At 37.6% G+C, this 26,773-nt stretch overlaps 1 protein-coding gene across 5 annotated transcripts in view; it reads right to left on the bottom strand.

Moving 5' to 3' along the window:
* Positions 1-26,773, bottom strand: part of CDC42SE2 (CDC42 small effector 2) — an 83,800-nt gene that overhangs the window by 3,540 nt on the left and 53,487 nt on the right. For all 5 annotated transcript variants that reach the window (XM_085043629.1, XM_085043630.1, XM_085043627.1 and 2 more), the window contains one exon: positions 3,510-3,611. In XM_085043629.1, the coding sequence (XP_084899755.1) occupies positions 3,510-3,611 (102 nt within the window). The remainder of the gene's footprint in view (positions 1-3,509; positions 3,612-26,773) is intronic.

Genomic DNA, 26,773 nt, shown 5'->3' with positions numbered 1-26,773 from the left:
CCCTGTCTATAAAGACAAAAGAAGTACATTTTTTTTCCAGAGCAAGCTAAACACATGCAAATGTACAAAATGAATCAGCAAACTCATTCTTCCACACAGTTTTTCAAACCTATGAGACAAAAAAGCCTGTTTTTTTGATCTTTATCTTCAACAGTATGGCATATTGCAATGCTATGCACAAGATTGCAGTTTTATGTATTTAAGTGGTGCAATGTAAAACCATTTTATACCTCAGCCTTTTGCTAAAATAAGTGATACAGCCACAGCAAAGCAATATTACCATCTGATTTTTCTTCAGGGAAAAGTGTTCAGAGCCAATTTTATAGTGCATCTGACATCAAAGACTACAAACTCAGTAAGAAAGTGTGCAGAAGTGTTTTGGGATGTATTTAAGAACTTCCACATTTTACCAAGTGTATCAGCATGCTCTGTCACCTGTTGAAACAAATAAAGTTTGAATTTCATATTTTTTTCCTCAGAAAATAATTAATTTACATGTAAATGTATTCATAAGAGTGACTTTAGGACTCCAGTAATTTCATCTGAATGAACTCTGACTGCAGTGAAAAATGATTCTGGTAATTTCATCTGAATGAACTCTGACTGCAGTGAAAAAGAACTAGAAAAACCTCCAGGCCAAATCACCTTTCAGAGCCTGACAGCTTGCTTACAAGACTTGAAAATTTTGGAGGGCAGCAAATCAATACAAATTGCAAGGCCTAAGTGTAAATTTTAATGAGTATTTCTAAAGGTTAGAATAATTTCTCCAGTTCCCGAGTCACACACATAAATGTTTGTGTTAGGAGATGAGGAAGTATCAGTCTCAAATGCAGAGACTGTTGCCCCTGAAACAGAACGTAACAACGTAACAAATGAAACTAGTCTGCATTAGCAGTTCAGCAGTTATTTTGTATATGAAAACTTTTGGAGGAGACATACAATCTTAAAATCGATGAGTAAAAAGGTCTAACATTGGTAGGCTTACAAGATGGCATTCTTTACGAAGCATCCTCCTTTTGAAGCTGTTTGAGCAACAAGAACGAGGACTGTGAAAAGCAATTTTTCTTCTTTCCCAAAGATGCTATTGCCTTACTTTGATGATACCTTGAACATCAAGGTTCTTCTCTCTTGTGTCTAATTTAGATGGAATTTAAGGATTTACATACTGTGGAAGGGAAAGAGGACCATACCAACTAAGGATCATGCAAGCAGCACAACAGTTTATTTATCTCATTAAATTTCCTTCTTTCCTTTTCTTTCCCTCCATTTCAGAATTAGGAAATAGCACAGACAGACCTTGAGAAAGGAAACAACAGGAAACTACATGCAATACATTAAATCAAAGACTAAACTGAAGAATAAGAAGCAGGAGAAGAAAGAGATTTCACCATTCAATATGAAAGCAAAATACGGAAAAAAGGGATGGGAATGAAAAAGTAACAGAGCAGAAAGCGCTCCTGCTGTTTAAGTGCACCTTTGACAAAGGAGCAAGGCACTCTACAGAGAAGGCAAACAAAAAAGTAAAATATTTCAGAAATATTCTGAATAGTGAGAAAACTATTCAGTCAGAATCGTAAGACTATATAACAAAGAATAATGCTGATGAAAAAAAGACACGGGGCAGTCAGAAGGTGAATAAAATGCCAAATTTAAATGGGAAAAAGTAATTAAATTGTAGGTATTGATCAAAGCTATTTAGAAAAGAAGGTACAACAAAGTTCCTGAAGGAATATTATGCCCATACTACAAAGGAAAATATGCAGCAGAAAAACATGTGAAGGTTGACACTGTAATCTTGGAATTTACACTGCGAAGAATGAATGTGGAGACCATCACAGAAGAGGCAGAAAATACGCAATGTGAAAAAGTAGAGATTTGAGCTTCTGAAGCAGGGGAAGTGGGAATGATTATTTTTTTTACATACAGATATTTCCTATCTAGGATCAGAAAAATCTCTCTGGTCACTGATGCAGCACATTATCTAAATGGAAGGAAAAAAAAAAAAAAAAAAAAAAAAAAAAAAAAAAACTTACAAGTATTCAAAATGTTAAAGTTTATGCAGAGAGACAATAATGATTACCTACTATCTGGAGATAAATTGGGTATTATGCAAGACAAAGATGAGGGCAAACAGGCAGAAAGTGTAAGATAAAAAAACCAAAGCCTCAGGCAATCTACACATACTTTACATGAGGCAGCTGAGCTATGAGATTGAGGAAGGTTCCCACAGGAGAAACAACAAATATTTAAAAAGCAAAAGCCATGCTTTTAAAAAAAAATCAAACAAGCTGCTCCCCTTATTATCAGCTTATTATTTCAATTTACACTGGCTTTAAATATCCATGTAATATATTGCATTAAATAAGTAATTGGCTTTAACTAAATTTTATCAAGTTGAATCTGTGTTTGGCCATTTAACTTACTTACAGAGGTTTTAGTACAAATCATTTCCAGTCCACTATGTTGTTTCTGGGAAAATGTAGTGTATTTTTTGATGTCAAATTTTCTAGCTTTGCTCTTCCCCATTACATGCTGAGTTACAAAAGTTTTTGTCTGATCTCAATAAGACCAACTTAAACCAGTTGAAACTACAAATGACCACCCTTGCCTACATGAAAACTCTCTTTTTTAGCTCTGCTTTCTATTCTTATACCTCTGACAGAGATTTTTCTTCTTTGTCAACAAGTATTTTTCATTTCCAAATGTTTTCCTTTAAAAATGATCATTAAACTCAAGAAGTATTTTTCATCATTATCTACACGCAACCATCTTCTGTATTTTATTTTACTGACCTTAGAAACAGATTGACATTTCACAGAAATTTGAAGTTGTACAAGAGAAATCTATTTCCATAAGTTGTACAAGAGAAATCTATTTCCATAAGCTCATTTTCATTACCTATATCTTAGCCTTGTTTTTTCACTTTCAGAGAGATAAAAATACTTATTGCTCCTATTGTCTACAGGAAGCCACAAAACCTTACCTGTGACATTGCTTGCCCTGGAAATAATTCACACTGAAAACAAGGCTACAGATATAGACAAAGCTCAACAAGAACACCCAAAAATAAACTTCTGTGTACCATAAACCGAGGTTAGCTAGAGTTTTACGTGAACTATATTTAAAACTTGAGGCATTTAAGGTATGAAATCTGGTCAACTATAAGACTGTAAGTTTTCAGTATAATACCAGAGTATACTTTCATGTATAGATCTATTTTGGTTCATACATGTAATCAGAATGAATTCTTAATTTAAAAAGTGTTCTATATCATTTATACAGTATCTAAAACAAAATTTATTAATAAATATAGAAATTTTAAAAATTGTATTCTATATTCTTGAATGCAAGGATTCAGGACTTGGAATTAAAATGCTATCAGGTCATTCCCCAATTTCATACAGATTCTTTCTTATAGTTGAAAGACTCATTGCTTCAGCTGAAGTATACATGTGCAGTGCTCCTGAATTCTGTCTAATATGAAATGATGTTCATCTACTCATGCTTACTGAGTTCATTCCGCTGAATAGGTCTCCTGATCCTACGTGAGCAGTGTGAACAAAGTTTGTTGGCTCCCCAATCATACTTCGATCAATCCGCCGTCGTCTTTTCTGAAAGGAAGGTAAAGAAAACATGTGAGATTCATTGGAAAGGCAAAAAGAGCATGTGTCATAAATGCAGAAACATCTATAGGAAGGATATTGCATACACTACAAGTGTTCAAAAACAGAGACCAAATACTGAGGTTAACCAAGACAGTAACTGGTATTACTGCCCTTTTTACCTGGAGGATGAATAGCCAATCATCAGACAAGTACAGATACCATTCCTAACATTTAGGCCAGCAAAATATTTGTAAATAACCTTACAAAATTCCACATTCACTATCTGGTATTTGCAGTGCTTCATACAGTAACTTCTGCCTATTTTTGTATTTAAATCACAGTGAGAAAGATCGTATTTGAGATTTAGTCATTCAAAACAAGAATTAAGGATCCAAGCATGTTATAATAGTCTATGAAACCACTAATTTAAGGAATTTCTGATTTGCATGCCATAATGTCACTATTTGTAGTGTACTTCACGGCTATGTTCAGAACAGTGCCTTGAGTTTGATCAGGGCTAGTCACAGACACATCTTTACTGATCTCTGAATCACATATACTCAAGAGAACTTCCAGTCTGCACGATTCTCGACTGAATGCTGCAGTGGGACTATTAATGCAAAATGTCAGCTTAGGGACTCTTCTGACTCCCATATCGTGCGACAGAAGGCAAGAATTGCTTAACCTCTGCTTCCCATTTGTCAGAGTCACAGCTTCATTTTTTAGTAATCTAATAACATGCAAGTAACAAAATTAGAGGCAGTGAAGACTTTCTCTAATTAAAGCCACTTTGGTTGCCTGCCTCCAGCTAAGCGTCACATAAGGAGAAAAAGAAGAAAACCCAGTCCTCATTTCTTAGGCCAGAGCCAGGGAGCTTACACAGAGCAATTAATGCAGTGTGTAGTCATCATATGCCCATACTCTGGAAAATGCCTGTACTTGAGGGGGGAAAACATAGCCATGAAACAGAGTACAATATCTCAGTCTAAGGTGTATTGGACAAAATAGTTTAACAGCTAAGAAACTACTTGAGCTCAAGTGAAACTTTCCCATTATCTTGAAAGTTCACTCAGTCTCATTTTTAATCTCTATTTCTAATTAGCAGTGAGACTGTAAGACCACACAGGCTCAAGACATGAAGGTACACACCTTGAGTGGGCTAGCTACTATTAAAATATAGCTACAGATGAAATCTTTATGAATCAGAGCCCACAACTATGAGAACAATCACAGGGTTTAGCCAGCAAGCACAAAACACATTTAATCCTGTCCTGAAACTTTTCCCTATTACAAAAAACAGATTTCAGCAGGTTTCAGTACACTCTTGCATCATATTAGAAGCTGGGATGAGGAAGAACACATAAAATTCTGTAGAAACTACTAACTACAATGACCTGATCTATGCCAAAACTATTAGTGAATTCTTTAATTCCAATGAATTTGACAAAATCAATCAAATAAAACACTCCAGCTATAAAAAATTGTTGTATTTACACCATCTAGTACTGCAGTATGCTGTAATGTTGACAAAGAAAGATGAACTAGAGAGCTGTAAGAAAACACAATACTCCAATTAAAATACTTAAAATTGTTTCATAGCTGCAGCAGTTGCCCCTCTCCCCTTTTAAAAAAAAAGTAGCCAAATTTATCTATCTAAACCATTCACCCATGATTTCTTCATTTTAGTAGAGCTTTGATATAGAGAAGATGTGGACAAACCCAAAGATTTTAGATTTTTCTTTTCTTGTTCATGAATTTTTGCAGACAATTAAACCTTTTTTTGTGCAACATAACTTATTTTACTCCTTAACTGGTTGCTAAGATCACTGGCATGCCAGTAACAGAGCGCTGGATCTTGTGAATGACTGTAAATGATTCTCCACTAATTATCAGCTAGTCAACCAGTAACCACTAGTTAAACTGCACTGCCACCAAACTCTGTCTCTTATCTTAAGTGAGTTCCTTATCAGAAGCCATCAGCCTGTTACCCCCTGACATGTGCCCACTGATGTGAGCTCCATGAAGCAATGGAATAGAATTTAAATGCTGCGCTATATTGGGACCGCAAAATAGTTCACTGTGAAAGCAAACAAAAAATTGGTTGGTTTATTTTTTTTCTCCTGCTGGAGTACCCAGCTTGCATTTACATTGCTGTTGTAGCCTGGATCATGAGAAGGCTTTTGAAGCAACTTTACCAGTTCCCACTTACCATCATTCAATTTTAATTTCAGACTAACTATGGAGTGTACAAAGGAGACTTTTTTTTGCATGATGCTTAACTGGAAGACTAACTGATGCCCTCCCATTGCTAACAGACATTGAGGGCAATGAACCAGGTGAGCCAATCTGGAGCAGATCACAAGACATGCACATCATGGCTCCCCAGCAGCAAGTGCTCTGCTCTCCTACTAGAATGTGCTGCTCCTGTAGGCATGGCCTCAGCCAGAACCAAAATGACAAATTAGAATGTGTAAAGGGACATGGGGAGCACTGTAAGAAACCATCTTTATGAGGAATGTAACACAGGAGAAAGCAGTAGGGGAACCTGCCTGGAAAGGTTAGAAAGCTTTTACAGTTTAAAAATAAATATTAGCTTTGCCAGGATTTTGTTTTTAATTTGTACTTTCTGAGGTCCTGTACCTGTAAGAATACATGAAATACCACTGTTTTATAAACAGCAAGAATTAATACACAAGACTGATTCTTCGGTAAATTTAATTTGAAAGAAGCTGAGAAGCAGCACATTAATCTCCTACTTAGGAACAAATTAAATGTACGGTCATGCTGATTTCCCTCTGCGTGTCATCTGTGGCTTTCCATGCTTGCTCCTAGTGCAACTCACAAGCCTCCTTGCGTGACTGATTTGTTGTGGTGAAGAACTGGTTTTGGTTGTGTTCTGGGAGTTAAAAGTATTGCGCTTGGGAAATGGCCCCTGTCTTCACCAGGGCCACAGAAGATGTGGCTGACCAGCTGAGATAATCACGATGACTTTCAGGACGGGAAGACATATGAAATACTTTGTGTTCAAAAGAAATAAAAAATGCTGACAGAACTCAGCAAAATTTAATCCCACTAGGCATCATCCATACCTCAAACTGCTTGGTATCATACCATAAATAATTACCCTTAGAATATATTTACACAACACTAACCTAGTAATGAGTAGTAATGAGATGTGACTATAAAGGTCATCTATAAAACAAGTGAATGTTTATGATGCTAGTGCAAAGAACTTCAACATACACACACCTGAGTATTTGTAGCACCTAAAGCTTTGTTTTCAAGATGTTTCTGACAGAACAAATATATGCCCCAACTCTGTCAGCCTAACTGCAATGAGTCCTGTGTCCTGTACCTGTGTTCCTTTGGATTTTTTCCCTAGCAGGAGGGAATCAGAAGGTTCATATTAAAATTACCTAACTTGACTGTTAGCTTTCCTGATAGTTTAGGTCAAGTTACTGAAACATTTGGTATCAATGGACAAAAAAATTTAAAATCTATATTGATGTATTTTTTTTTCCCTTTGCCTTGTCCTAAAGCATTTCCTCTTTTACAGAGAGGGCGGGGGTTGACAAGGAGCACAACAAAGATGAGACGAAAAGAGCTGTAAAAGGATCCTGGAAGTGGAATATGAAATGCCATCATTTAATGGCTTTACTCAGTTTGCCCCCTTCACAAAAAGCTGCAGAATTTGGATTGTGAGTACATACAAGGTCATCTTTACACCATGAGAAGCAAAACTGATCTTGAAACAGAAGCAGAAGAGATGCAGTTTTGTGTGTTAAATGTCTGAGAGGAATGGAAGTAGTCTGAGGACCCATCGAATAAGCACTGGTTTGAAAGTGTACTGGATGCAATGAAACAGACATTTCAGTTACCATAGAAATGAAGGCAAAACTGATCTCTTCTATTTTTAACCCACGAGTGACGCTTTGCACCCACACTAGATAGCATTTCCCTTGAAACACCAGAAATCAGAAAGCTGCCAATAATTGCATCACACAAAATACTTTAACCCTGCAAGTTTCTTGACATTTTAAACAATTTTAAACTTTTGCCTGAAAAGTTAAACTAATTATACCATGTATTCAACCTGCCCTTCAGGAAAGCCACAAACATATAATTGAAACACTGTTTTTCATAGTTCCAAAGAAATTCAAAAGTGTAATTTGTTTCTTTAAACACACAATTGCTACTGATGGGTTCAGAAGTATGTAAAATTTCCTTTTTACTTCCCTCTATTTTTGGCTTTCAGGGAAGAAGTGATCTTTTTTCACTATCTCCAGATTTTACCCAGAGGTCAGGCTGCACTTCTTTAGCTCAAGCCATTTCACAAGTGATGGCAACACTTCTGAATAAAGCAAACTTTCAGCCTGTATGAAAAACACAGGTTTTGGAATTTTTTCTCCTTTGCACAGTTATGTACCCCTCTCTGCTCTTCATAGGAGATCCTCCCAAAAAAAACCCAAAACCCCCCCCACAAACAAAAACAACAACAACAAAACTAACACATGGAGGGTAACACCAAGGTCTCAAACATTTAAAAAAAAAAAAAAAAATCTAAGTGGTATCACTTAGCTCTTAGGCTGACAATTATTTTCCTGCTAGAAGCTGAAGTTCCAAGGGATGTCAACCTCAATCTCATATAAAGATATACCAAAGTCAAGTGCCTACATATGCTGGGTATCAAAAGAGAAGGAATCTGTTAAGCTCCAGAAGAGCACGTTCTACTGATTCTACACCAGAATTTTTGAGATAGCTGCTACAAACATATCGCCAATCCAAGTCTAAGAGACATATAAGTGATACACAGTATGGCAAAGGACCCTACAAAAGTCTGTGTGGATTTTACCTGCAGCAGGTAACCCTCAAATGAAAGTGGTACTGCAGGTCAGATGAGGAATGTGCACTCTAAGCATAAAGCTATACATGGTGGAAACTGCAGAAATTCAGAGAGGATGATATGTTACTGCCATACTGTGAACACAAAATTTCTGAAAACAATGGTTCTTTGTTAAAATTCACACATGTGGCACTTTTCTCCTATTGCCTACCCATTTAATTAATCTCTACTTTATGAACAAGAAAATATGCCACCTTCTTTTTTCACAGAGAAATGTTCTTCATCCATCTGTATGTTGTCCTGGCTTTTTATATCCTAGGCTCTCAGTAAAGTAAACCATAAGAAACCAGGCAACAGAATACCCACTGCCCTCAACGCCTACAGAAGCAACAAATCAGTGGCGGGGCAGGTGGGATCTTTGCACCTCACATTTAAAATAATAAGATTTGGTACTTAAGTCACAAGCAGTAAATCCTTGTTTTAATCATTCTTCTCTAAAACTAACACAGACACAGTTCTGTTTCTATTGAGGAGGACTTTTTTTATTAATACTTGTTAGTATCATCAAGCTACCACAAGAAAAGGATAACTTTCCTACAGCCAACTTTTAAGCATTTACACAAACATTGTAATTTTCAATGACTATTCCATACACATAGTCTTGTCCTATTTCATACGCAGTAAAAATACATTACGCACGCCATATTTGGGTATTACTTAAATTATATTAATATACCATGCATTTCAAGGCATTTTTTCTGTCATTTCACATTTCTGTGTTCCAAAAAGTGTAGGGCACAGTACAATATATTAGAAAGGAAATAGCATGCTGATATGATCTATCTAGTCTAATTTCATGGAAAGTGCTTCCAACCAGATCCAAACCAATATGAAGCATTCCATGACAAGTGATGCACCTTCCTTTCGTTGACCACATTCGTCTTGTCTTTTAATTACCTGTAGAAGAGGAACTTTGGTTCAAATTTGTCATTATTTCTCCTTATTCTGCAAGACAGTATTATTTGTCATGACATATTATTTTGGCTTGATACATAATCAGGAAAAAAGAAAACTACATACCATGCTTTGGCACCTCAACTGATACAGAGTAAAAGTATCAGCTTCCAAGATTAATTTTCCAGACATGTATCAGTTTCTTCTCTAATTTCAGACTATTAAAAAATTAAAGGAGTGCAGATTGTGTAGATCAAGGTGTTAACAACACTCTAGATTTGAGTGGATTATGACAGGAGCATCTGAGGCTTCAGTGGACCCCATTCACCTGCTAGGATTGCCTTCATGGAGTCAACAATGTTTACTGTTGGCTGGCAGGCTCAGCAGCTTCACTAAGCCAAAAAATAGTTTTTACTTTTTTTAAATGAATACTATCATAAAACAGGCTTATCTCACTTGGCAAATGATAACAAAAGAACATTTAATTCCTCTCTGAAGCCTTATTCAAGACTTAATAAATTTACTTGCTAACTCTCTACTGGGAAACTTTCCTTGGAGAGCAGAGAACTGAATGATCCATCTGTATGCTATAAAGAGCTGCTTTGCAGAATGGGTTTCTGTGGTCAGAGAACGATCTCTTAATATTTACTGCCTCCAAAAAGTTTTCTCCTTTAAAAGCAGAAAGGTAACAGTGCATTCATAAACACTAGAAAGGTACACAACTTTTATACTTGTCTCCACAACATGAGGGTCAATTTTTCGGACTGACCAGTCATTGCTAGCTCAGTCATTACAAAATCACCAAATACAAAAAGAAACAATTCACTCACTGATATTTCTTTGCAAGCTTGATTTTTAGTAACAGTATGGTAATTTGAAGATGATGAGGTATAATAACTTCCAACCCTTTGTAACACCAGGAGATCTAGTGCTAATGCCTCTTTCCATACTAAACCAATCCAGATCCTAAACTCACCTAAAACAAAATAAATCCCAGTAGAGCCACCACAACTGTCATTTTTATGACGGGCAAATGCAAACAAGGAATATGCTTCTGGCTTTCCTCTGTATCTATCTGCTATATTTGTTTTCACTATATTTTGTTTCCACACTACATGGGTGCACCATCAAGGACAATATGGATATGATACGTTTATGTTTTTGTTTTTTTTCTAATTAAAGAGGAACTATCAGACTCTCTATATAGAGTCTCACACCTATTGTGTTTAATGTTTCAGAAACAACCCTCAAACAGCAAGCCTTTTCTGGAGAACTTCTGTTACCATTTATTCCAGTGCTAATTTCAGGATTGCCCAATGCAAAACCCTAACTCTTAATCTGCAAACTCACTTTTTGGGTTCTTTGTCAGCAATCAGGAAAGGTGTTTCCTATCTGCTCCCCAAGGACAAAGTGACATTTCAATGACAGAACTGTTGAAGCAGAGCTGCTTGCCAGCTTTGTATTCAAGAACTCAGCTGAAACTTCAAAAGAGTGCAGGCCAAAGATAAAAAAAAATCCTAAGATAGAAATCTAAGGAAAAGATTTAATCAAAGTCAAGATAGTCAACCATTTCAAGATGGAGGATTTGAATGGTTAGAGGAGAAACTGAAATCCTTTATTTTCCCTCTTTGACCTTTCATACTTTTTTACATCTGCTGTGGAAGAATACCAGCAGCAAGAGTCCCAGTGCTGTGGCACCCATCTGATCCTCCAGACACTAACACACAGGAAGGGCTAGGTACATGCTCAGAATAGGAAGTACCAGATCACCCTGCAGAGGTAGTTTTCTGTTCTCCCACACACATGCTGTTCAACTCCCAAAATAGTCTCAAGCGCAGAATGTCTGTCTGTCTCTCAAGACAAGCTGTGGTCTGAGTGATGTCTCTGAGTTCCCAATACTGAGCCATCAAAATTGCTTAAAAAGGTTGTAGTGTCTTTCATCGAACCCTGCGTAACTGGGCTGTAGGGGCAAGGGTATCCTTTGCATCTGTTTTTGTGCACTGTGTGCTCAAGATAGATTTCTCCACACTTTCCACCCTAATTACGAATCTATAGATTCATGCTAAAAACAACAAAAACATGTATGCATGTAGAGCTGGAAAGATAACACACACCCAACTCTACCAACTTGATCATTAGGTAGCAAACTAATGCTGTGAAACCAATGGCTGGATGTATAGGATCCTCATAAAGCCAATATGATATTTTTGAAGAAAGGTTGCACATTCCCCAAATATTCACCTAAATATTGTGATATTTTTTTTCAGCTGCTTTAAGTGTGTGAGTTTACACTGCAAAGTCCATCATTTATGCAATCTCCAAGTACTACAGAAAAGTTGATGAAATTAAAGAGACACCATATAGAGTAAAGTTAAAATTCCAGTCAGCACTAGCATATGTTTAACATTTCAATGTTTAATTCAATTTTTTGAACCAGGAAGTGATGATGACCATTTGAAGTGTAGGAGCCCACATACTCTCTGAATAAGGAAGAGTAGACCCATGAGTTTCAAATGTTTCGCGTCAGAACACATCCCACACAGAAGAAACACGGAGAAGCACAACTAAGGTAATGTGCAAGATAAGTTGAAATGCTAGACACTGCCTCCAAAACACCACAGTTCAGTGAAAGATTTGTTCTAAAGCAGGAACATATGATATCCAAGCCCAGCATAATGATGTTCTGACCAATGCTGTGATCTCCACCAACTGTGAGGTACCAAAGCTGCTGCCCTCACTAAAACACATTTTACTCAGCCTCCTAGGTGGGCAGTTTTTAGTAGATTGTTTAAAGACTCCTGACTGATTAAGGATCTTACAAACTATGGCTTCATCAGAACAGAAGCAGGAGAAAACCAGCACAGGCTTTCATGCCAGCTCTTAAGCAACAGAGATAAGCAGCAGGTCTCCAGTACAATCATTAAGTTTCATTAAGTTTCCAGAAGTTTATGATGTGTCATGATTTCTCTCACTAAAGGAGTTAAGAAATTGAGACCAAGGACTGAAAAGAGCAAAGTTGTTAAATAACAGGAGCTGTTACAACTAGCATCTAATAACCTGATTATCAAGTGCACACTGGATTCAGCTTTTACAGCAAAATCACATGGCATGTCCTGACTGACTCAAGTGGGAAAAAAAAAGAATGATGGCATCTGATTGTGTGAACTCCTCAGCAAAACAACTAGAAGTTCCATTCATACATAATAAAAAGCAAAATAAAGGGAAAACAGAAGAATTTAAAATGTCAGCAAAGCTGACATCAAATCTTCCAGACAGATTTTATGTTTTAACTTCTCATCAAATTAATCTATTTCATAACTTTATATATCAAACTGGATTGCATATTATCTCAAACAGATCCTTTGTTTTTAGCAAATCCAGCACCTTCTTGAATCTTTTGAAGTAAAAGCTTTTTGGTTTGTTTACACACTATTCTGTTATATTACAATGATGTTAGTCATCATATGACAAAACTGGCAATTGTAGCCTATGTTTTCTAAATAAACAGGAAAAAATTGCCAGATTAGGTCAAATGACTCTGAAAGACAATAGGTCTTTTAGGAAATATATTCAGCTCACACATCAAAGGGAACTTGTTCCATTCCACAAGCTTAAACCAAGTTTAAGTTACACAGTAAATCTGAATCTATTCCTTGGTATTAGCTAGCAAGTACTGTCCTGTTCAAAATACAAATTAGTACAGTTTTAAGATGACACTTGCAACTTTCAACTTGGCTGTCTCTTTGTTCACAAACTTACTTATCTTTCATTTTATTTCAATTTAATTACTTTGGGTGGTTTAATATCACTTCAACATAATTCTAAAAAAAAGTAATAAAAAACCTCCAAGCAGTCATCTAAAATAATCATACTGGTTTTCTACTACAGTAACTATACTTCTTTAATTTCTTTAGACTGTGAAGTCTGATGGTAGATTATCAGGTAATTAATCAATTAAAAGGACAGTAGAGTATGAGGAAAGCAACAAGTCAGACTCACAGAATGGTCTGGATTGGAAGAGACCTTAAAGACCATCTCCTACCCCACAACTTCCAACTCCCTTCCCAACACTTTCCACTAGACCAGATTGCTCAAAGTCTCTTCAGGGATGTGGCAGCAAAAACTTCCCCAGGCAAGTTGTTCCAGTGCCTCACTCTGCTCACAGTAAACAATTTCTTCCTAACACCCAATCTAGTTCTACTCTCTTTCAGTTAAAAAGCCATTCCCCCTTGTTCTGTCACTACTTGCCCTTGCAAAAAGTAAGGGACTTTGTAGGCCCCCTTGTCTGTGATACTGACTGTGGTATCTCAGCAAAAATCAGAACTTAACACATTAACTCTCTCCTTACAGTTGCCAAGCTGAGTAACTTCCAGTAGGTTAGCTGTTGCCTGGATCAAGTGTTTACTAACAGCCTGCATAGAGGAAAACAAAGTTTATCACTGCACCTTCAGAGTCAATCCAGATCTATGACACGCATAAGTGACAAAACCTCTGCTGTACAGGACACAGGAAGAGAGACTGAATTAGTGGGTTTGTTCACCCTTAAGAAAATAGACATCTGCTTTTGCCCTTAATGGTCTACCACTACCTAAATAAGAGCTTACAGAAGACAGACAGATTTGAAGGCACAAAGTGACAGTTTGAGAAGCGACAGCCTGAAGTTACAACATAAAAAACACTGATTAAATAAAGAAGTACAATAAACAATTATGTAGGTGGTCAAACATCAGCCCAAAATCCCAGTGAATTTGAACATCCATCCTTTTGAGATCCCCAGAACAGAACTGGTCCTGACCCTGAAGAAGTCAAGCCTAGCTAGTTTTGTTTTGAGCAGGTGCATTGCACCAGATGTCAGTCAGAGGTGTTTTGTCATCTGTCCTACATTACAAGTCTCTAGCTTCAGGTGGTGATGAAGAGCAAGCTGCAACTGACTTCGCTGTATATTCTCCCCAGTAATCAAAACCACAATGACATAAAACAGAGATTAAACAAATTATGTAAGGACTCACCACACATACTTCCTGGAAATTTCTAATAGCTTCTTACAAAAATCAAATCCCAAAGTCTTGATAAGAACACGCCATGAACTGCATCACATTGAGCTCTCTTCTCTTTCACTTACTGACATTCTCCAACAAGAACACAAGAAGTACTTGAAAGATCATCAGGCATGATGAGAGCTGTAGTTCTCCAGGGGACGTGTGCCAGGATTACAACATGTAGCCCTCCTGCTCAGGCAAATGAATATCTCTTTACCTCCCCCAAATACAACACAAGCAAAAGCTTTGGGTGTCCTTAAGAACACCAAGTACTGAAATAGTTTTGTTAAGAAATTATCTTTCCTGCTGTACCAAGACTTCCTAGACCAAGGTGACTAAAATAAACAGGTTTGTTATGTCCTTTGCACGCAGATGTCTGCAAACATTTGCATCTAGATGGAAGCACACATGTTGCATGAGGTCCATTAGATACAAGCTTTCTGAACTCCTTTGTACACTCTGTACAATCTTCTAGATCAGAATGATATGTACATATCAAACTCCACTGCAGAAAAGCAAAAGAACAAAAAATAAACTGAAATATTACCTTCGAACACGTAACAGCCACTGTCAGCCACAGGATCCTCGGTCACACCAATACAAAACCACTCAGTAAGTCTAACACTTCCTCCAAACCAACTAGTTAAAGCATCCACTGCACTAAAGGTAATATCCCTACAGGCACTGCCATATGTTCTCACAAGCCTGCACATTGTGATTCACCTTTAACTATGACAATAAATCAGGGCACACATGGTAGTTTCAGAAAATCTCTTCATGCACCTCATTGTAATTCCCTTACTGGGAGACAATGGATTTTCATGAGTTACGGCACTGTTTATTTTTTGGCAGTAGGATTAATGAGCGGAAGCTTGAGTAATGCTGCAGGCAAAAACAAAGCCACAATATCCTCAGGAATCAACAAACACACACAGAGTGAATTCATGAGTTTTTAAACACCTCTGTGAGTATCGTCTTAGAAATTTGGCATAAGTGTGCCCAGATAACAGCAGCGACTTCTCATTTGTTTATATTCATATATAAACAGATTTATAAATTTATTTACAACATTTATATTTTATTTATATTTGTTTATATATATATGCCACAAAACACCTAAATATTTTCCTGGTTTTCTAATGGTGTACTGTGTTACTTACGTCTCAGTGAAGCTTTATCAAAATGAACTTGCTCTACATGTAGATACTTTCTCATTTTCTGTACAAATCCTTCTTTATGGAAAGTAACCCCATTAGAGTTGTGTGTGTCTCAGTCCATAAGACACACTCATGACTGCTAACCTTTCTGGTCATCTTCCTATTGGCATGTCCTTGCTAAGTTATTTGTAACCTGAGTGACCTCAGCATTATCTCAGGGTTGTCCTTGCTGCTCCAAAGGCATACTGATCAGTTACCTCCTCAGCATGAGTGCTGCCACATGTCCTCAGATACCCTGTTTTGCAATAGAGGACAAGAATTCATAAGCATGGAATCATAAATTTCCTTCAGTGGCCATCCCACTTCTTGCTCCTGTAAAAGTCCCAAACTTGGAACAGACTGCCTGTTCATCCAGTTCATTTCAGGCAAGTCATCTTGTAAAAAAATGTATCCCAAAATACATTATAACGTGACACTCCATCTTTGCTTGCTCTTGAATCACCAAGGCAAAAAGGAATTAGAACCTACACAAGAGAAGCAGGAACGGCCTCCTATGTTCTTCCCATACAATGAAAAATAGTCACACATTTGAAAGGTGACCTCATTAGTGAATGTAGAAATGGTGAAATTATACACAAAATTAAAAAAAGATAATACGACGAACAGCCAAGACAATTTAGCAGGGGACAGCCCAGTAGGTATTTTAGGGATGCTCACATGTCAAGCCCACACACAGCATGGCTAGAAGCATCTCTGGAAGAGCAGTCTACCAGTAAGTCTTAAGTAATGTTCAAATCAGCAGCTGTGCTTAGACTTAAATTAGCTTTCTGCTCAGCTCTTGACATATTCAGAGTAGTATCTGACACAGAGCAGCAACACAAAAGCCAATGCCTGAGGTGCAGCAAACACCCCCAAACGAGAAGGGAAGTTGTTCAGGAACTAATTAACATGTTCCAACAGAAGCACAGCAGCAAAGGACGAGCAACATGGTGTGCCATTGAAAATCTGTTGGTTCAGAAGACAGTCAATGGAGGAAAAAAAGCCATTGTACAGGAAAACTAGTTGAGCACTGTAACCCTACATACTTTACTATAACAAGGAACATAAAAAGGAAGCACTTTCAAGGAGTGTTCTGCTTTCCTCGGCAAAACAAAGGAATCTCTACTGCCTTGTCCAGTGTCCCATCAAAAGCAGTTTCAAACACGTACAGACCCTTTTGCGTAGTCTTGCTGAGGCACGCTACAGTTCTAAAGGTCTTGAGTGTAAACAATCATTATTACTTCGGTTTCGTCAAGTCATAAAATACCAGATATTCCTAACTCATTTGTCACATTCTAGTCCTCTAAATCCAGCATTGTTTAAAAGAAGTATTCAGGAGCAGTAGCAGAATTAGCTTTTTACTGTTCCATTAGCTGCACTACAAAGACACAGAGATATTGTAAAGGATAAAGTCAGGTACATTCATTATTTGTAATTTACTGCTAGACTCATGAGTAGTATCAACAACACGTCACACAATCATTTTTAGAGGTAGTGTTGGTTGTCCCTACTATTCAGGAGAACCTTCCTACTCAGTAATCCATTTCTGTGGCATACCTATCCTTCCTTAACTTGCAGGTTTTTTGTACCAAGTTATCAATGATAAACTTATTCCTGCAAAAGCAGATTTTTTTATTATCATCTTACTTACTTTTATTATCATCCTACTTGCATAATTTATTATACCATTTCATACAATTCCTTCAGACTAATACTGGCAATTCTGAAGCTGGATTCATTGTAGAAACCCAGGAAATATGGTGGCTTTCTCAGTGTGTCAGATCTAGTGATCTTGCCAGAATAAAACCCAGTGTTAACAGTTTCTTACAACAGGAAGAACAGGAAAGCATGGTTCTTTCTTCCTGCTGAACAGGAAGCTTTGGCATTGCAACACTGCCACGGAGATCTCTCAGATTCCTCCAGGTTCATGCGTTACTGGCAACTTCAGGGCAACTGCTTCCCAGTTCCGCATGTGCAGTCAGCTTCTACCAAAACCAAGATACACCCAACACCAGCTTTTGGCTGATTTACAGTGACTGGTAGTTAAAGTCAGAATGAAGAGTAGAAAGAACAATAAACATACAGAGCAAAATTAGGTTCTCCAAAAAGCTGCAGGCTGGGAATTTTTTAACTGCCTGCATAATAATGTGTAGATTATTAACAGTGAATATTTTTCCCTTTGCTCTTCAACAAATGGAACCCTGCGATATCTAAAAAGACAGGACACAACTCCATCTTCCTAACAACTAGAGCTATGAATACAGAACTGAATAGTAATTTTTGGTAGGAAGATACATATTGCTCCTAAATTAAAGAAAAACACCAACAACTAAGCTAAAATAATACCACCACCACTCTGTGTTTTGTAACCTGAGTGTCACGTACCCTTTACTACACACAGGTTTTCACTGGACTATGGCACCTACGCCAATGAAAAGAAGGTTTTGAACCACTGGCTCAGCAGCATGACAACTGCCAAACTGCAACCATATCATATTAGTTTAAGAGTTCCGTATGCCCCACTGTGATCAGGCTATACCACCCAGAAACATGCTTCCATGATCAGGGCACATAAAGTGCAAAAAGTTTATTTTCTTCCCAGACTTCCTGCATGGTTTCTATGCCTTAACCTTGCTTCACTATTTCACCAGGTTTCACTGAAGTTCCACGGACAGAGGCATTAGAGTAGCCACCTACAGCTGCTGTCCTGAACAGACATTGACACGTGCTTCTCAACTGTGGTAAAGTTTTAGCCTATGGAGAGATGTATACTACATCACGATAATTAAGGACAAGAAGAAATGCATCAACATGAAAGGTCTCAATTCTAATATGAAGAATCTGGGTGAATATGAAGAAGCTCCATCTTAACCATGGAGCTAGTTAAGTATCCAGTTATCCCTTTATTATTACCATACAGAGAGCCTCTCAGAGCCTCTTTGACCTCTGCCTTGACATGTTTGGAAACAGAACATCAGAAATATTTTTGAGAACCAGAAAGCTGGGGAGATCCTGCTGTCCCTCTGGTGTTGCTCCATGTTCCTTGCTGCCTGCTGGATGAACAGACAGGCAGGCACAGGCAGCTGCAGAAATTTTGTGGTTTAGGTGACAGGCATTTACAACCCACTCCTTACTTCTCAGGAGCCCCCTCATCTCTGTCCTTGCACTTCTGTTACAGAAGCTTTAACTTCCATCCTTGTCCCCTAAAGGTATCAGTCAACTTTGCCATTTGACAGCCATTCAGGGAGGAACTTTTCTCAAATACTGCCTGTTTTTCTTACTGGAAAGAACAAGTTATTTACACATTACCTCAATAAAGTATCCCAAGAACTGCACAGCAAGAACACAAAAAATTACTATTAAGAAATCCTGCCCCTTTAAGCTTTTGGCTATTCCTTCACCTTTCTTTGTCCAAAATTATCTGTAGCAGCTGTATCAAAGCCCCTCCTTAAAAAAGCAAAGTGCTATAGCTCTTCAAGAGCTTAAAAAGCTTGTTGTCAAGAAAACAATCTATACTTGGTTTATGTTCTTGCTGCTTTTACACAAAGCCAAGCATTATAGCTTCAGAAGTGAGTCTGGTTTTCATTGTAACATCCTTATAGACAATTTTAAACAAAATTTCTTAGGCTTTAAAGTTTGTTTTAACACATAGTGAAAATGCAAATACATTTTGAATACCACTTATGAATCTAGTATTTGTCAAAACTCAAGGGAAAACATTCTCCATTAAGAACAGCACAAAGGTATTTACTTTCCAGCTGTAAAGCTAAAATTAAAAAAAAAATCAGGAAGTGGAAAGACACATGCATTATCAAGAACTCAAGACTCTCAGGGATTACTACACAAAAATATTGAGAAACTCAAACCTTTCTGCCCTTCCCAATTGCTTCCCTGCAAGGTTTATTTTCAGATCACTCTTCTGTGTTCAGAGACAGTATAGTTACAGTTAATTTTCTTTTTAAGAAACTAAACCACATAAACTTGCATAAAAACACAATATAAAATTTAGATGTGGCTGTTTATCTGGGGTAACAGTAGCAGCACAAACCACATCACAGTCAGTGCATCCTGCAGCATTTCTTGTCTTAGGCATTATAAACGTAAGTGTCTTCTGCTTTTGGTCATAGAAAGTAATTTGTCAGTAATAGTCACCCCTGCAATGTCTGCAGAGCCAACATTGCTAAGAGCCTAAGTTGAATTCTATTCCTTCTTGGGCATGAGCAAATTATTTACTAAATTCCAGTGAGCTGAAGCAGAGAGATTGTTCATGGAAAGCTCACTGTATGGGAAAAAGATTCAGCTTGACTCTCTGAACATAGAGGGAGCTTGTGGAGCTGGCAATTGGAAGTTCAAAAGTGGTTCCTTGTACGAGTCACCCACTTGATGTACATTTTAGTGATCAACATACAACTCTAGGGTAAAATACGTTTTTGAGTTGTGTTTCAGAGCATCTTTCAAAGAGAAAGCTTTGCCTGTCTTTTTAGACAAAAGTTACAAACACACCAATACCAAATAAAATCCTCTCACTCCCTTTATAATCTCTCTTTCCTTTTCACTGGGAATAATGTGAGCTGACTAATTCTGGAACACTAAATTACATAAATTGTTACGTAATGTAAGGTACTCTAGGGGGATCTGGTCACTTTTCCTGTTATATAAAGATAGATCAGACTGGTGTAAGCTCTTCTGTTTTCTCTGACTAAACAGAGTCATCAGTATTTACACTAGTGTCTAGTTCAGAGACACTGAGAAACAAAGATATTGCAAAACATAATTCTGATGACATGAAACATGCCACTGGTATACAAGGTGAGTAATTTTACTGTCTTCACTGGATGATCAAGATGCCCTCACTTTTGTAAAATGTTATGGCAGATGTTTTGCAGCAGTTATGTCATTATATGAATATAGGCCCCTTCAGAAACTCTTCTTGTTTTATAATCTCATTAAATACAAAAAGCTGTTAACAATGAACATCAAGTAACTACAAAAAAAAAAAAAAAAGTAATCCAGAATTAGCATCTTTCATTTAAAAATCTAGCTAGAATCAATTTCTGCCTGAACACTCAAGATGTCCTGCCTTCAAAGAAAATCATGATCCTTATATACACACCCCATAGAAACTACTAATAACCATCCAAGAGTACTTCGGCAATCAGCAGGATCCCAGGCAAACACCAAGAAAAATACTCTGGCAGTTGGGTTTTGCTGCAATCCAGCAGGTTATTCCCAAAACACAAACAAAACAACCCAAAACACAAACCACCCCCCACCAAAAACCCCTCAAAAACCACACAAAAAACCCAAAAGAAAGCCCCACCATCAACAAAAAACCCTAACCAATCAAAAGAGACAAAAAATAAAAAATCAACTAAACACCAAAATCCAACCCATCATGCAACAAATATTATCACAAATCAGAAAAAAGTCTTTGCTATGCAGAAAAACATTAAGTTTACAGACTGCAGAAAACCCCATAGCTGTCAGTCCTTCAACCACTAAATCAGCTGACAAACATCGACCTTCACACCTCAGCCAGTTTTTTGTCAGATTTCAATCTAGGTGTGTATGTATGAAAAAGGTGTAAATTTCCTCTTCGTTGTCTTCTCTGTGTGGGAACACTGATCTCCTTTAATAATGGAAATGTTGCCATTTTGTTCCTGAATTTAAAAGAGCAGCTGAATCTCAATGACCTGAGGTGGATGCCTGTGTTATTTCTTTAGGGTCAGAGGTCTCAATTGCATTGTTTCTAGTTTTCCAACAGTCAGTTTAACTCACACTGCTCTCACCATGACCGCATCTTCCACAGGTTCTAAAATAATCTTAAAAGCAATAATTAAGTAGCCACAGTTCTCTCTCACACACAGTCTTGTTTCCTCACTTCCTGAAGTACACACATAGCAGCTTTTTTCTTTCCTCCCCCAAAATTTCCTTTCTTTGCATTATGAACCCAAAAGTAATTTCATTTTCAAAGTTTAGTTCTGATGTCAAGAGAAAATATCATTTGATATTATTGCACAGAGATTAAAAGGCCTGGACACTCTTTTGCCTGCTGTTCTGTAGATCAGCATGTCTATTCTTGTGCTGGCATTTCTTCTCTTTACAAGTTCAGCAATGCCAAGCTGCTGCCACAAACACAAGCAATCCAGAACACTGCATACGTGCACGTGCACGTATGTGCCTGTGCATTTACATATCCTAGCAGATTTGTTTGGAATATGTGCCTGGCAGGATTTATTCTCCCATTTTAACACTAGTCCATTATTTAACCACCATTCTAGAGCCCAGAGATTAAATGGGTTTTTAGTACAACAAGCTGTATTTACAGTAACACATGTTCCACATAGAGTTAAATGGGATATGTCCCATATACATTTTACTCTAGTCTCTCAAGAAATCTACCTGAAGTGGATTTTAGCTTGTAAGCCTAACCTACATTTAGAATATATAAAACTAATTTTCTCCTACAAGTAATATGCTTCCTTGACACACAACTCCAATTCCCAGTTGAACACAGCCAAGTGTGCTCTCCTTAGGTAATTTAATCTCAGAAAGTATCGGTTTTTCAGTTCACAAAACAGATAAAACACCCCAAAAGACAAGTTTGATGCGAATGTACATAATGACGTGAAGATTAATAACTACATTTTATGCAACTGCCTTTTTGAAAACTGATTGTGATACCACCTCTGATAGTCTATCATTCTGGTGTAATGTCCAATTAACATCTGTTCATAAATCTTGTTCGAAGTATCTTCTTCCATTTTATTCATATTAGATTCATTTTTCTCTATCCACCACATCACCACTGGGACATCAACTGGATGTCCCAGTTTTTCTGTTCTTTCCTAATTTAAGGTCACAGGTTCTGAAGCCACTGACAGATGACTATACAGGCCTCCAAATAACCTGCCTGACATCTTCCAGCTGTAAAACAAGAACTGCAATGCTCTTACCCTTCAGATGAGTCAAGCCTGAACTGCAAGAAAACAGAACTCAGCATCAGTGACAGAACTGGAGGGTTTCAGTGAAGGTGAGACGTGAACCTACTTGGAGCTGTCTGAGGCCAGAATAAAAGAATGCTAAATTTCCAGAGCATCCACCTGCATTCAGCAGTCATGACACACTGCTCAGGGGAAATGCTTTTGCTTTTTAAGTAAATACCATACTTTCAAAGGTCATACATTTCTTTTAACAAGCTGAAAGTACAAAGCTCTGTGTTATGCACTATCCTACTCAGAGAGATGGACGTAAACTAGAGGGAATGCAGACGCTGATAAGCAACAAGCATTAAGTATTTGCTCCCATGCACCGTGATGAGATGAGCTCTGTACCTCTGCTCCAGAGATGGAAAACTCCAGATGGCTGAGCAGTAGAGCATGAAATGTCACCCTATGTCAGCAAAAGGCTGGCCTGGGCAAACTTAAAAAGACAAATCATGACTTGGTCTCAATTAATTTATCAATCTCTGGAGATAAGGCAGCCACATACCAACTTGAAACCATCTTGTGCAGGCTAGAAACACATAAATCATAATGCAGTCCTGCCAAAGATAAGGCAAAATTAAAACACTCTGATTTGAGAGCATCCCAGTACCGAAACTTATGAACTAAGTTGTCCTTTATGATATACTATCAAGCAGAGCATAAAGGGTAGTTATGTTCACACTGAAAAAGTTACTCCACAAGCAAGAGAAAACAATTATGAAGACCCTGGGGCTGCTAAAGTCAACATATTATAAATCCAGATTACTTTCTAAGCCTGAATGAGCTGAATTTACAGTTGCAATGAGAGAGATAATGTAGCTTAAAACTATCTAAAAAATTCCATGTGAGCCTCATCCCTTTTGATGTCAAATCACTTTCAGAGTAAGACATATTAACAAATCACTGTTACACATTTATTTGAAAGAGTAAACACAAAGAGAGATGGTATTTTTCCTTGGCTACAGTTAACTACAGCTCTCGTAAGGACAAATAGCTAAAAAAACCTCACTAAAATTATTTGAAAAAAAAAAAACCCAATGACCCAATGTGTTCAGAGAGTCATCACTTTCCTGAATCTGCATCAGAGTGCAGTTCACAGCTTCAGCTTTTCTGCCCAACCTCCACTCTATTCTCATCACTCAGTGGCAGGATATCAACCCAGAATTACAGACGTCAGAATTTTAGTCATCAGCTAAGCCATTCTGAAGACAAAGGCAAGAAAGTAATTGCAAGAGATTACATATTAAAGTCTGTGGCTTAATATGTACCTTATAAATTCAGGATCTTTGAGAAAAGTGGAGAATAGCATTAATTTAAGTAAATGGGAACTTTGGTATCATGGGTATCTCATGCATAACTAAATGTCATGACACGAAATGCAGAACCAAAGGTTTGAGGAACAGTCTGAAAAAGTTTCAGCATTGTGCAATGCTAATGTTGGGAATAAAAAAATGTACATGCAGGCAAAGATTTTTAAAACAGCCATTTAAAAATACCTATTTGGTGAGCTGCATATTAGTCTTACGAATTATCACCAACAGAATATCTGAGATCCATGCCAGGAAAGTTACAATAAAAAAACAGTAAGATAGCTGCAGAGGAAGCTTCTAGTCTCAATACTCCCTTTCATATCAAGAGCAGTTAAAGCCGAAAGGCTGAACACTTAGCTTCAGGGCAATGACTGACTTCTGTATTCACTAACACAAAGCATATTTCCATATAGTGTCAGTGAAAGTGCACTTCTCTCAGGCTATGTTCAAATTACCCCTGCCTCTAGCTGTTGGTAAGCAGAAATGCCCCTAAATCTTCACGCTTCCCCATGTTCCTTGCTCTGACATGAAAAGCTGAACTGCCAAACATTAGAACTAAGGCACATTTTAAAAAAGTTTTAAAAACTGAATTGGAAATTTCTCAGCACAGTCTCCAAGGGTGGCTGCAAAACTACCAACTTTTGCTAGGCAGTATCAACTAGTTCTTGCAGCGGCTCCTTTTGTCAGAGACTCACACCAGGGTTTTGCTCTTGAAAATACCTTCTCACTGAAAAATTTGAAGACTTAACACAAACAAGAAATTCAAGGGCTCTAGCACTGGTGTCCAGATCAACAAATAGCAAAATCTACTTCCTACCCAATTTTAAGTGGAAAGCCTGAGCTCTGGGGAGCCTGGAGATATTAAAAGCATATTACATCCTTCCCCAAGTATGTTGATAATGGCAAGACACATTCTCATCAACTAAAAGCTGGCATAATTCTTGTTTCAACTTGCCCCAAAGAGCTATTTTCCATGTCATCAACTAGTATTATATTAAGTAAACAGCATCAATACAGCTAATGAAAAGCTAGAAATTTCACTGCCATAATAAAAGATCATAAAATAATCAGTCAATTTTCGTTCAGGTGTTTATATGTAAACACAAAATGCTTCCTTTGTTTTCTTTGTAAACACTTTAACACTTGAACATCACAAAAATATTTTAAAATGTGTGGTGGCTAATTTAAAGGTAAAAGCAAAACCTAAAGGAGCTCTATCAGGCTGAAAGCCATGCAAGCAGATCTGGTTTTATAAATAAAAGCCAAGCATTTTGCTGCTTATTTGACTCTGCTCCCTTTGCTAAGGTACTCCTGCAAGCCACTTCTAACAACAGCACTGAATAGGAAAAAAAGGAATTTGAAACATCTGAATTGGCAGCTCAATGTGTAACTCAGTAGGACAGCTCTGAAATCTGAGGGCTTTTTAAGGTTGTCACCTTTTACATGAGCCTTTCATGGGCTTCCTGAATGCAGCAGGCTGATTCAGTTTAATGAAAAAGAGTGCCTGAGTTTTAGATATTTTACACCTGAAGCTGCACTTGCACAGCACTGCTGTACTGAACAGGGAGCCCAAACAGTACTTCTTCAGTAGCAAAGGGGTATGTGTGCCCCCTGAGAGTGATCTATTCTGAAGTTGCAAGGCATGCTGAATGCTTCATTCTCTTTATTGAGTTCAAGTTTTTAAGAGTTGCACAAATTGCAGTGTTAGATGTATCTTTAGCTGTATCTATGGCTTCTTCCCCAGAGAGGAAGCTAGGGTTGACAATACCCATCAGTGGTTAATTTCCTTAAGTAACCAGGGTTAAGATAATTTATGTCTTCTCCAGCTTTCAGCATTCAGTTCAGTTAATAAATAAAGCAGTATGTGCTCGGGATTTTTTCTGCCTCTTTTTTGAGATTGGCCTCCCCACTCTAAATATCTATCTGCTGATCGTCTTTCAGACATGAAAAGAGACACTAAACAAACTTCACTTTCCAAACCACTTTAAACATTTATGTCATAGCATGCCACAAAACCACAGTAGCCCCTTGACAAAACATAAAATGGAAATCATCTGAACAAGAGACAAACAACAAAACAACAACTAATTAACTAGAGAAGGAAGCCTGGAGCCAGAAGTAAGAGAGTATAGTTTATTCTTTTGTAGCAGAGCAGTAATTTTACTGCAAGGTCAAAACAAACTGAAAAGCTCAGCTGTACTGAGATTTGGCCCAAATCAGGTGGGAGTGCACCAGATCATGACCAAAGGTTTCTCAGACCAAAAATTAACTTTGCAAGTTAAAAATGGACAGACAAGAAAAAAAAGAAGTATTGGAAAGTTAACAGATTCCTCGTGTAGGCAACAAGCTCAGCCTAAGAAAGAAACCACAGGAAACTTCTCTGAAAACCTGCAAGATTTCTAAACTTCTCTTACCAAGCTATGCATGTGGAAGTGGGGATTTGGCAGAACTCACTGAAACATAGCAGTGGATGAGATGGGAGCACAGAAAAAGCATGTGAGAAATCACTGATCCTGCACTACTGGGAAACAGAATCAGCTTACAGAACCTATAAAGGGTATCAGTGGGAGGTGCAAGAAAACCAGTGCAATCACAGGAAGTGCTACTCTTCCCAAAATAAAGGTTTGGGTAAGATCATAAGAGACTGAATTCAGGCTACTTAAACCACCAAGAAAACTTGAACAGAGTTATTAACAGATTAATACCACCTCACCAGTGTAATGAAAACAGACACGACAGCAACTAGTTGTCTGAAGTATTCATTGTGGTAAAATATGTTATGAATCCAAAGAAACCTAGAAGTTGATATAAGAACACCTTCCCTTGGTTTTTGTTAGGAT

The sequence above is a fragment of the Lichenostomus cassidix genome, chromosome Z (assembly GCF_008360975.1).
Source record: "Lichenostomus cassidix isolate B80296 chromosome Z, HeHo_3.0, whole genome shotgun sequence".
NCBI classification, from domain to species: Eukaryota; Metazoa; Chordata; class Aves; order Passeriformes; family Meliphagidae; genus Lichenostomus; species Lichenostomus cassidix.
This window is presented reverse-complemented; position numbering and strand designations above follow the sequence as displayed.